Here is a 13,386-nt window from a genome sequence, read left to right as displayed (position 1 = left end):
GGGGATAAACTGATCCTAGATCTGTGCCTAAGGGCAAGTTACATTTTACATTTTAGTCATTTAGCAGATGCTCTTATCCAGAGCGACTTAGTTAGTGAGTGCATACATTTTCATACTGCCCCCCCCGTGGGAAACGAACCCACAATCCTGGCGTTGCAAGTGCCATGCTCTACCAACTGAGCTACAGGGGATCCTGTACAAGTTCTACCCAGAGAGATCAGAAAACCCAATGTTCCTTTTTCGGTAACTATGGTTCTGAATAAACGTTGATGTCTGTTCATAGTTGACAGTTCGCTGATCCCACATATGATCTTTAACATTGGTCTGAATTAAAGATCACTTGTGGGAGCAGCAAACAGTGAACAGACATTAACTTTTTTCTACAGTTATTTTCTGTCCAGGTAGGAACATTCTCTTTTCATTTGAGTGTGTGATCTGAGCCCTAGGAAGCTAGTTTGTACTCTGCAGTGAAGAATGGCCTTCTACAATATTGATTGGTAGAAATCACAGTATAGCTTTGGGCTTGGTTTTACAAGTCCTTTACCATTGACTATTGTCCTGCGTACTAAGATGGATTCACATCTCACCACACATATTGATGCTCATACTCTGATTTCCAAACTCAATTGATTTTTCCTGTGTCTCTGTCTGAGGCAATAGGTGATTGTTGCTGTGCAATTGAGATACAGTAAGTTCATTTATCATGCTAGCACTCAGCTCTGAGGGTTATTGTATCCATTGTAGGATTATCACGATGCTGGTAAGAGAGACCGCAATGGACTGTTAAGGCAACAAGAGGGCACTGTTTAACCACATATCTCACTGATAGAGTCTCTCTCTCTCTCACACACACACACTCTCACACACACACACACACACACACACACACACACACACAGGCTTCAGGGCAGGCACAGGTGCGCAGAATAAAAACTTGAGGAAATGACCTGCAGAGTTTGATTGCCTCCGGGAGCGTTCCAATTCTCTCTCCAAATCCCATCATTACTGGCAGGAAATGCAACAAACGGGAATGCTACTGGCCAAGATATGCAGGAGGATCAGGAATCAGGGGGTGGGGAGAGCTACACAACAGAGACACAAAACACAGTCACACAGTAGTCTAAGGAACCCATCACAGATACAATCTGGTCCACATACTGTACATGGGGAAATTATAGAGTTGTAGAAAGTCTCTGCTAGAGTTATAGAAGATCTCTGCTTCTGGCTCTCATGGTTCCTAGAGAAAACAATATTCCTGCCCTGTTGCTGTACTGTAGGACTATGTGTGTGTGTGTGACAGTTGAGGAGCAGGGAAGCAATGAAGCATGGAAACACAAGACGGTCAGGCGCTCTGAGCAGTCAAAACAGCAACACCTCGCAGCCAAGGGCTGAGGGTGTGTGTGTTTGTGTGTGCGACTGTGTGTGTGGAGGTAGGAGGAGTAGCGTTATGATAAGAAGACCACAACAGATGCCATGGAGCTGGCGGCAGGAGGAGTGTGAACTGTTACCATGACGATGAGGGATTCCGGAACCTGTGGGTGGACCCCCAGTCCCCACCCCTGCCCCCCATCAGGCTCTATCCCTTTAAACTGATGTAGATCTTTAATAATTGGATAAGGTGTAAGCAAGATGATAGTAGCTCCTCTTTGCCCTCTGATAGGCCAGACCCCCCCCCCCTTTCTCCAATCCTCTCCACACACACTAAATATGTTGATGTACATATTTCTGTCTCTATCTCTCCTCCATCCTCTCGACAGGGACTATTTTCTTTCCAATTAAGCCCCGAATTGCTTAGGATAATAAAGAGTCTATTCATCCTGTGTCTCGTAATAAAAAACCAGCTGTCAGGCAGGAGGCTGCCAGATGACCGACCGACCGACACACACACACACCAGCTATATCACTGATGCCTGCCACTATGGCGTGTGAGTGTAAGAGAGAGAGAGATATGTGTGTGTATTCAAGCCACCTGCCACACCTACTGGCCATATTACTGATGATGCGTGCCACCACTTTGCGTGTGCGTGTGTGTGTATGTACGTGTGTGGGGATCCTATCATTGTCTCACTGCACCATTGCTAATTCACAATGCACCAGCAGATGGCAGTGTTTGACTGTGTTTTAACGTCCATACCATTAGAAATCCACTTTTCCGAGCTGAAAGACGATGGCCAAAGCGTACCCATGATGTTGCACAACGATTTAAATCAATAAGTCATCGTTTTAGTCAAAGTATTATATATTTGAGCTTGAAGTGACAAATCTGAACTTCCCACTTCGTGCAATTCCGTGTGAATGCGGTGTCTTTTCCTATGATATGACATACACATTGTTTTCAGCCTACGTTTCGTTTCAGGGCTGGGTTTTATTAGAATGTTACCACCCACCAGCATTGCATAGTTTATTAATCAGAAACAGTTGCAAAGTTATTCCTCTTCGTGAATGAGATGAGCCAAATAGCCTTGTGTCCTCTTGGCCACCTGAGTCATGGAGCAGATCAAAATAGGGGGTGCCAACTATTTTTGCACTTCCACTTCATAATCCATAATCCATTTAAATGTATTTTTAAGATAGTCTGTGTAAAGAAAATATATGACAATTCTATAAATGCTATAATTGCTTGATATGATAGCATTTGGCAAACCCCCCAAGCCCCCCAAACCCCCCCACCCACCCCCCGTTGCCCCAAGATGAGTGGTTTTGTCACTAAGGTTTTGCTTCACTACACGCTCCGCTGCTTTGATTCGTGTAACGTTAGCTAGAAACCACAAGTGTCTATCTGGATAATGAAAACCTGCGAAAGAAAGTTCAAGGAACTTATAGTTAGTTACATGTCATTTGTGCCGTACATGATCATGAGCTAAGTAATTATATTGTTTCACTTCCCCTGTGAGAACTATGAGCACGGGCTGACTTGGCTTTTCATCTTATTCTTTCTAACTATTTATATGGCGGATTTGCGGCTTCAATTAATGGAAGACGCCTAAACTTTGGAAATAACAACAGATGGCAAAGTTAAAGATATGCCAGTGGTTTCCATCTGTGGTGAAGTTTTCCTTAAATCAATGCTAATGACAAATCCAGATCCAGAAGCAGCCATAGAGCCAGCTGGCTAATCTTAAAAAACAAATGCAACAACAGATGACATTAGCTAGCTAGATAAGGTTAGCATACTAGCTAGCTACACTGACAGCTGTCAGTGCCTGTTAAATGTTTATGAACTCCACATGGAAATTCCCACACCCAATTCGTGAATATGTATAAGTAGTCTTCGTCATTCTTCGGAGGTGCAACCTAAACGTGCATTTCATCTCTAGGACAGGAAACGACGTCGAAATAGTGGCGGCAACTTCCTCTGTGGGGGATCCTTTAATCATCATCTGTTCATAAACCTTACCTACAGCACTCCTTACAGAGCAGAACTATTCCATTCTGGTCCTAGAGGGCCGAAACACTTCTGGGTTTTGGACCATGGAAGAACGTGTAAAATGGACAGGACATAAATGAATCAAGAGGAGATCAACGTTTTTAATGTGCAGTGAGAAAGTAAGGGGAACTGATAAGTATGATTGTGTTTCTATAAAGATAGACATTTCTTTCCAAGTGAAAATCGTGTTTATATATATATTTATATAAATATCTATATCATATATAGAATACATATCTATTTGCTATGCATACTCAGAAATTACACCTTCAAATATAATAAAAAAAGTATTTCAAAGCACAAACATACGCTTCTTCTTTCTTTAAACATCACCTATCGTATGGATTAAAAACCAAGAATTCTCAGGATGGGAAGAATACTTCAACAACTCAACCAAAACATTGAAAATGCATTTACTTTTTGAATCTAACATTTTTGTTCATGAGGGACTCAAAATCCATCTTGTTGTCTTAACAAACCATGACCCACATAGCAAAGTAGTGTACAAAACCTGCATAACACACACACGTCTACCTCCCCCTAAATGTCAGATGAAACGTAAATAAGTATGACTTCCCAAGCAAACTCTTTTTGTTATAAAAATATACTTATTTTTAAAATAATCTACAGATTTATTTTTAAGGTGAGGCATTTCACTATCACGCTAAAACAGCAAGGCTGTTTATTTTTATAGAAAATATGAAGCTCTGACTGACTGACAGACTGACTGGAGAGGACTAGCACGACTCCCTAACTTCTCCCCTTCCTCTGGCCCACAGGAAGTTACATCAACATCACCGGTAGCTCCTCCTTCTTTTTGCATATTCTATGATTTTTTAAAGAGTGTTTTTAAAACTAGATATACACCTTATACAGGTCAACAAAAATAAGATGCTGCTCCTTGAAGTAAAACGTTGCAATGTCCAAGCAATTCCCTAAAAGTTAAAAAAAGAAAAGAAAAAAAAGAAAAGAAAACACAACAGCGCAGATACATGACATACTGGCTTTCTTCATAAGCATATCGAAATAAAAAATGTAAACAAATAAAAACAGAAAAAATAGAAATATATAAATCTGTGTGACAAGTTAAAGCAAAGTCTTAAAGTAGAGAAGGCAACACACATGATTGAATAAAAAACAACATATAAACAAAAAACAGGAAGACACTGATGCTACAAATAAATTGGAAATATATCTACAAGACCCTGTTTTCCTTTAGTGTGTGTGCGTGTATGTGTGTGTGTGTTTGTGCAAGTGCACAAGTGCACAAGTGCCAAAGTGTGTGGGTTCTTTTATTTTGTATTCACGAGTTCATGTTGATCAAACTTTGTTGTCTCTTGATCAAACAGTTTGTTGTCGTCAGTTTGAATCTTTAATCCTCGGGTGAAGAACTTCTCCTCTGTGTACATGAGGGCCACATTAAAAACCAAACCTGCCCTGACCCTGTCTTGCCTGTTCACAGGGGTCCATTCCAAACCAAACTCATCACAATCTCTCAGTAGCCAATCAGAACTGGCTCATTGAAGTGTGACTACGCCACCAAACCGATCCAAAGCGATCCATCCCAAGCCAAACCAGACCAGACCAAACCAGGCCAGACCAGACCAAACCGCCAGTGTCGTATGGTTCTATCCCGTCCCGGTCACCAGATGACGCTGGAGATGCTGGTCTCCCTGGGCAACAGCGGCAGCATGGCGTGGTTAGTGTGCTCCTCCTCCAGACTGTGCTCGCGGCTCTTCCCCGCCGGCGGCCTCTGTCCGTTCAGCAGCGTCAGCGGGATGTTGCAGTAGGTGTGTTGGTTGCCTAGTGATGACAGTGGCGGTAGCGTGCCCCCCGGCGGCAGGTCGTACTCGTAGCTGCGGTAGTAGTGTTTCTGCCGCATGGTGGTGTGGTACGAGTTGTGGAAGGACGAGCGGAGCTCCGGGTGAGCCGTGGCCATGGCGGTGGAGGTGGCGGCTGCCATGGAGATGGCGGAGACGGTCTGGAGCTCGCCGAAGGGCCCCTGCTCGCTGACATCCAGCGCTGGCTCGTGGCTCAGCATTGGCTCGGTGCGGCGGAAGGGCATCTCATACTGCAGCTGCTTCCAGAACTTGGAGCTGAGCTTGTTGCTCTTGGGGCCATGCCACTTGATGACGGTAAGGGTCTTGATGCTGTGTTTGAGGGCCTCCACCTCTTGGTAGTTCATGATGCCACGCAGCTCAGCACACTCGATCAGAATCACCTTGATCTCCCCGGTGACCAGCATGTTGCGGAGGCGTGTCTCCAGCTCGAAGATGCTCCACCCACGCCGCACCACATAGTTGGGCGTCATGACGATGATGAGGCGTTTGGATTGGTCCACACAGCGCGCCACGTCTTCAATGTAGGCTGGAGAGAGCGAGGGAGAGAGACAGAGAGAGAGGGATAAAGGGAGAGGAAGAAAGGAATGCACTCAGCACACAATCAATCTTCTTGAAAGGGAAAACTCAAAACAGCTTAGATTCTATACAGAAACATATTTTCTATAACATGTTTTGTATGCAGGACATATTTGTTGTAACATGATGTGGACAAGACACATATAGCACACCACTCACAATACACAGAGACAATGGATGGACAACTACAAGACATACAACACAAGACAGAGACAGCAGTCAGACAACAGTTTAGTGGTTAAACACACAGCTAACTACAACTGTTCTTAGTCATCTATCAACTCTACCTATATTACTTTCTCATCTCTCTCGCACTGAGGTTTTTGGATCTGTGTGTGTCTCTGTGCGGCAGCATGTGTATTTGTGTACATTTGAAGTCGGAAGTTGACATCTTAGCCAAATACATTTAAACTCAGTTTTTCACAATTCCTGACATTTAATCCTAGTAAAAAGTCCCTGTCTTAGGTCAGTTAGGATCACCACTTTATTTTAAGAATGTGAAACGTCAGAATAATAGTAGAGAGAATGATTTATTTCAGCTTTTATTTATTTCATCACATTCCCAGTGGGTCAAAAGTTTACATACACTCAATTAGTATTTGGTAGCATTGCCGTTAAATTGTTTAACTTGGGTCAAACATGTCAGGTAGCCTTCCACAAGCTTCCCACAATAAGTTGGGTGAATTTTGGCCCATTCCTCCTGACAGAGCAGGTGTAACTGAATCAGGTTTGTAGGCCTCCTTGCTCGCACACGCTTTTTCAGTTCTGCCCACAAATGTTCTATAGGATTGAGGTCAGGGCTTTGTGATGGCCACTCCAATACCTTGACTTTGTTGTCCTTAAGCCATTTTGCCACAACTTTGGAAGTATGCTTGGGGTCATTGTCCATTTGGAAGACCCATTTGCGACCAAGCTTTAACTTCCTGACTGATGTCTTGAGATGTTGCTTCAATATATCCACATAATTTTCCTTCCTCATGATGCCATCTATTTTGTGAAGTGCACCAGTCCCTCCTGCAGCAAAGCCCCCCCACAGCATGATGCTGCCACCCCCGTTCTTCACGGTTGGGATGGTGTTCTTCGGCTTGCAAGCGTCCCCCTTTTTCTCCAAACATAATGATGGTCATTATGGCCAAACAGTTCTATTTTTGTTTCATCAGACCAGAGGACATTTCTCAGAAAAGTACAATCTTTGTCCCCATGTGCAGTTGCAAACCGTAGTCTGACTTTTTTATGTCGGTTTTGGAGCAGTGGCTTCTTCCTTACTGAGTGGCCTTTCAGGTTATGTCGATATAGGACTTGTTTTACTGTGGATATAGATACTTTTGTACCTGTTTCCTCCAGCAACTTCACAAGGTCCTTTGCTGTTGTTCTGGGATTGATTTGCACTTTTCGCACCAAAGTTCGTTCATCTCTAGGAGACAGAACGCGTCTCCTTCCTGAGCGGTATGACGGCTGCGTGGTCCCATGGTGTTTATACTTGCATACTATTGTTAGTACAGATGAACGTGGTACCTTCAGTCGTTTGGAAATTGCTCCCAAGGATGAACCAGAGTTGTGGAGGTCAACATTTTTTTATGATTTCTTTTGATTTTCCCACGATGTCAAGCAAAGAGGCACTGAGTTTGAAGGTAGGCCTTGAAATACATCCACAGGTATACCTCCAATTGACTCAAATGATGTCAATTAGCCTATCAGAAGCTTCTAAAGCCATGACATCATTTTCTGGAATTTTCCAAGCTGTTTAAAGGCACAGTTAACTTAGTGTATGTAAAATTCTGACCCACTGGAATTGTGATACAGTGAATTATAAGTGAAATAATCTGTCTGTAAACAATTGTTGGAAAAATTACTTGTGTCATGCACAAAGTAGATGTCCTAACCGACTTGCCAAAACTATAGTTTGTTAACAAGACATTTGTGGAGTGGTTGAAAAACAAGTTTTAATGACTCCAACCTAAGTGTATGTAAACTTCCGACTTCAACTGTGTGTGTGTATGTGTGTGTGTATGTGTGCCTGTGTTTGTGTGCTAAAGTGTGTATGTGTGTTCTGACTTAAAAGCTATGCTCTTGCTGTGTAAACTCTTAAAAACTGGATGCCCTAAGCTTCTCTTCCTGTCCAGAGAGGAAGTGCATCACAGTTGCTGACACAAGAGGAAGAGACTGAGGAAGTGTACCTCTAAGAAGTCTTGTGTCATCCTGGTAAAGCTCATTGGCCAGACCTAAACATAAACATGTCAACATTGAGACTCAGATCACAGGAGAACACACAGAGCACACAAACAGCAAAGAGGACTTGTGTAACACTGGCATCAACTACTTAATTTCTCTTTCTCTAACATACACACGCACATGCACGCGCGCACGCGCGCACACACACACACGGGCTGGAACAGTGTTTTAGCAAATTATTGTAGAACTCTGTCTATGGACTGGATTCTCAGTTCATCCAGCAGCATGGTACAGTAAGTAAGTAAGTAAGTAAGTAAGTAAGTAAGTAAGTAAGTAAGTAAGTGCCTCTAAACATATCACCCTGTGATGTCCTATTCTGACTGGAGCTGCCTACCACCGGAGAAGTCTGACTGGATGGGTTCACCTTTCAGCTCTATTCCACATGAAAACCAGCTAGACGTAGAGCCATGATAATAGATACTGAACATCCTGTACCGTATGCATAGACGGACTGCTGAACAGATATGTTCACAAATAATATTTTCATGAATGCATTAATGGATTAAATGGGAGCTAGTGAGGAGGCTGCTAGAGAGAACATGTACTCTGTGATATCTCTGCCCTACAGCATGAATACTGAGCTAGCAATATCTCTATCTATATCTCTATCTATATCTCTATGTCACGCCCTGGCTCTGGGGACTCTTAAATGTTGAGCCAGGGTGTGTAGTTTCTATGTTAAGTTTTCTATGTTGAGTTTCTAGATCGTGTAGATCTATGTTGGCCAGGGTGGTTCCCAATCAGAGGCAGCTGTAGCTCGTTGTCTCTGATTGGGGACCATACTTAGGCAGCCTTTTGGCACCAGTCTGGGTGGGATCTTGTTCTGTATAGGTTTGTTTGGTGTAACCTTAAGACTTCACGTATCGTTTGTTTGTTGTTTTGTCGCGTGTCTAATCGTTAAAAAAAATGTACGCTTATCACGCTGTGCCTTGGTTCCACGAATCTTTAAACGATCGTGACAGAAGATCCACCAAATGAGGACCAAGCAGCGTGTCCAGGAACAGACAGCCTGGACCTGGGAGGAGATCCTGGATGGGAAGGGATCCTGGACTTGGGAGGAGATTCAGGCCGGAATGGATCGCCGTCCTTGGGAGGAGACAGTGGAGGCGCGCTATAGAGCGGAGCAGCGGCAACGCAGAAGGTGCCGGTCGAGGAGGAAGCCCGAGAGACAGCCCCAATAATTTTTTTGGGGGGGGCTAAAAGGGTGGTTGGCGGAGCCTAGTGTTAGAGCAGAGCCAACTCCCCATACTCATGCTAGGAAGCGTGTGACTGGGCAGGCTCCGTGTTATGCCGAGCCACGTACTGTGCCGCGAGTGTTCCGGCACAGTCCTGTACGTCCTGTGCGAGCACCACGCACGTGTCGTGCGAAGATGGGCATTCAGCCAAGACGGGGTGTGCTGGCTGAACGCTCGTGGTCTCCAGTACGCCTCCTCGGTCCCGTATATCCTGCGCCGGTGCTACGTGCTGTATCGCCAGTACGAGTGCACAGCCCCGTACGTCCTGTGCTAATGCCTCACACATATTGTGTGGAAGTAGGCATTCAGCCAGGACGGGTTGTGTCAGCTCTCCGCTCCAGACCTCCAGTCCGCCTCCACAGTCCGGTACGGCCCGTTCCTGCTCCCCGCACCAAGCCAGTGGTGCGTGTTCCCAGTCTGGCCCGGCCCGTTCCGTTCCCCGCACCAAGCCAGTGGTGCGTGTTCCCAGTCCGGCCCGGCCCGTTCCTGCTCCCCGCACCAAGCCAGTGGTGCGTGTTCCCAGTCCGGCCCGGCCTGTTCCTGTCCCTCGCGCCAAGCCAGTGGTGCGCGTCGTCAGCCCGGTCTGGCCCGTTCCTGCTCCCCGCACCAAGCCAGTGGTGCGCGTCGTCAGCCCGGTCCGGCCCGTTCCTGCTCCCCGTACCAAGCCAGTGGTGCGCGTCGTCAGCCCGGTCCGGCCCGTTCCTGCTCCCCGCACCAAGCCAGTGGTGCGTGTGTCCAGTCCGGCACAGCCCGTGCCTGTTCCACTCCGGAGCCAGAGCAATCCGCTCCACCGGGGTCCGGTCCAACTCCAGTCAGCAGATCCACTCCGGAGCCAGAGCAATCCGCTCCACCGGGGTCTAGTCCAGCTCCGGTCAGCCGCTCCACTCCGGAGCCAGAGAAGTCCGCTCCACCGGTGCCCAGTCCAGCTCCGGCCAGCGGCTCCAGTCCGGAGCCTGTACAGTTCGATCCACCGTCGTCGGGTCGAGCTCCAGTCAGCGGTGCCAGACCAAACCAGGGGCGCAACAGGGAGGTGGAGAGAAAGTGGTGGTCACGCCCGGAGCCGGATCCGCCTCCGAGGCGGAATGCCCACCCGGCACATACCCTGTTATGTTTATGGGGCGCGGTCGGAGTCCGCACCTTTGGGGGGGGGGGGGGGGGGTACTGTCACGCCCTGGCTCTGGGGACTCTTAAATGTTGAGCCAGGGTGTGTAGTTTCTATGTTAAGTTTTCTATGTTGAGTTTCTAGATTGTGTAGATCTATGTTGGCCAGGGTGGTTCCCAATCAGAGGCAGCTGTAGCTCGTTGTCTCTGATTGGGAACCATACTTAGGCAGCCTTTTGGCACCAGTCTGGGTGGGATCTTGTTCTGTATAGGTTTGTTTGGTGTAACCTTAAGACTTCACGTATCGTTTGTTTGTTGTTTTGTCGTGTGTCTAATCGTTTAATAAAATGTACGCTTATCACGCTGCGCCTTGGTACCACGAATCTTTAAACGATCGTGACACTCTATCTATAGCTCTATCTATATCTATAGCTCTATCTACTTCTCTATCTATATCTATATCTCTATCAATATCTATATCTCTATCAATAGCTCTATCTATATCTATAGCTCTATCGATATATTTATCTAGATGTCTAATGTTACACAGTCCCCTTGCTGAGGGCACAGTCAGTGTGGTATAGGCTACACAATAGAATACACTTTGGGCTAGAAAGGTGAGTGGATCCCTAGAGAGGATGTTGTATCCCGGTAAAAGGGAGCGGGTTCTAAACAGTTTTTGAAAGGAACACGACAGTGTATAGGAGTGCAGCAAGAATAAGATGGTTTATTGTTACATTGACAGAGGAGACAACATGACTGCTATCAGAGATCTCTCCATCTGCGCCCGCTCAAAGGGTAGCAGAGGATATCTGCTATCAACCAATGAGGGCCTATCAATTAAGATGGTTACAACCATTCATAAGCATGCATTCTATGATCATGCACTGAACAAGTGCATGCTTGTTTAAACAAGTGTACAGTGTGCTTATAACACTCTGATGTAGATTCTCATACACAACAGAGGCTGGGTCATTCCACAAATAGAGTATACTTTGCGTCCCTTTGATATTTTAAGTGGAAATTGTGCACCAATATTGAATTTTAAAAGCCTGTTATATTAAATTAAGTATCCTTTAATACAGACCACTTGGAAAATTCAATAAATCTACTTTTTTTTTTACGTCCCTTATTTTTCTGACATCTAGGAATATTTTAACCCACTTAACCCCAACATTTCTCCAAGTTTTCACCATCATTTAAAAACCCTACAGAGCAAATTCTCTAGTGTTAAATGAACACTGAGAGTGTTACATTTAACACTGGTCCAGTGTCTACACGGGTCCACACTTTTCAGTCTTAAATTCACACATTCTTAGTGTAAAGCCTTATTTGCATATATCCCAGAGTACATTTACATACATTTACATTACCTTGCTGTTCGAGTGAATTGTAGAGTAGAGGTCTTCATGGGTACAACAAACCCAAAGTTCCGAGAGCCGCCCGGGACCCAAGTGGGTCCGGTTCCTAAATTCTGACTTTTGTCCCGGATCTGGGTCGGGTATGATATAATTGCCACGGGTCTCGGATATGTGCAATTAAAATTAATTTACAGACTGGATCCGATTGGACCCGTCTTCTGTTAATTTAATGTGTGGGGTGATGAGAACTGCGCAAGCTTGTTATCTCTGTCAGCCAACTCAATAAAACGTATAGCTTACAGTATATGAAAACAATATCAGTAACACAGAGGTGGTTTGGGGCAAAATACTGAAGGTTGTTCTATAGGTGGTAACTATGGATATATTATTTAGAGTTTCTTTGTTGCACAAACTACACATATACTGTACATACAAAAGACAAGTGACAATGACAAGCAGCTACAGTGAAAGTACAATAATCACTAACATGCACAACAGGTGAATACGAAACAGACCACACATGACTGTATACTGATGACATACTGACAGAGTAAAGAACAATCACAATAACCATAATAACTGTACAAGCCACAACACAATTAGTGGACCTATTATCAAGTAACCACACAAAGCACCCCCTCAGCCTCCACACCCCCACACACAGCACCCCCTCAGCCTCCCCACCCCCACCCCCATGCACAGCACCCCCTCAGCCTCCCCACCCCCACCCCCACCCCCATGCACAGCACCCCCTCAGCCTCCCCACCCCCACACACAGCCATCACTTACACCACTTACTTCCTGTGGGGATGAGGTCTCTGTCTGGGATGAAGAGTTTGTACCCGTAGTGTTTCTCCAGGACGGCAGGGAGGATCTCCAGGGCAAAGCGCTCCTCCTCCTTGGTCTCCTGACTCCACTGGTCAGGGTCTACTTTAGTGTAGGACAGGTACGCATCATAGTCCTTATTATCTGCCAGAAACACACACAGTACACAGAGAATGTGTGGTGAAGCATATGCATCCTCAGGGATGAATGCAGGTATGAACAGACACAGCAAATTGACATAATCTTTATTATGTGGAAGTGAGAGAAAGAGATAATTGTATTGCCAGGCAAAATGAAAGAGCTGAGAGCTGCAGTAGAAAGCCAGACTGTTGGATCAACAAAAGAGTAGAGGAAGCCGAGGTGTGAAAAACAGAAGACCAACTTTGACTAGCTAAGGGCTATCAGGACATCCTCTCAGATGTTGTGTCATCACGCACGCACGCAAGCCACACACACACACACACACGCGCACACACACACACACACACACACACACACACACACACACACACACACACACACACACACACACACACACACACACACACACACACACACACACACACACACACACACACACACACACACACACACACACACACACACACACACACACACACACACACACACACACACACACACACACACACACACACACACCTCTCCCCAGCAGGTAAACTCATTAGTGCACAGTGGTTTTCCGACCCTAATGGCTCTCCCATTATCCTACAGGAGGGGAAATCCGGTAATCCGGAAACTTCCTTGATCCGCAAACCTGGCAGAGCATT

General features: G+C 45.6%; 1 protein-coding gene across 1 annotated transcript in view; it reads right to left on the bottom strand.

The window, feature by feature from the left end:
* Nucleotides 1–5,069: 5,069 nt before the first annotated feature.
* LOC311129219 (interleukin-1 receptor accessory protein-like 1) overlaps nucleotides 5,070–13,386 on the bottom strand; it is a gene marked incomplete at both ends in the record, with an annotated part of 126,444 nt that continues 118,127 nt past the window's right edge. The window contains 3 exons of the mRNA XM_084161522.1: nucleotides 5,070–5,794; nucleotides 8,022–8,066; nucleotides 12,572–12,742. Of these exons, the coding sequence (XP_084017648.1) occupies nucleotides 5,070–5,794; nucleotides 8,022–8,066; nucleotides 12,572–12,742 (941 nt within the window). The remainder of the gene's footprint in view (nucleotides 5,795–8,021; nucleotides 8,067–12,571; nucleotides 12,743–13,386) is intronic.

The sequence above is a fragment of the Coregonus lavaretus genome, assembly GCF_964263955.1.
Source record: "Coregonus lavaretus genome assembly, chromosome: 5".
NCBI classification, from domain to species: Eukaryota; Metazoa; Chordata; class Actinopteri; order Salmoniformes; family Salmonidae; genus Coregonus; species Coregonus lavaretus.
This window is presented reverse-complemented; position numbering and strand designations above follow the sequence as displayed.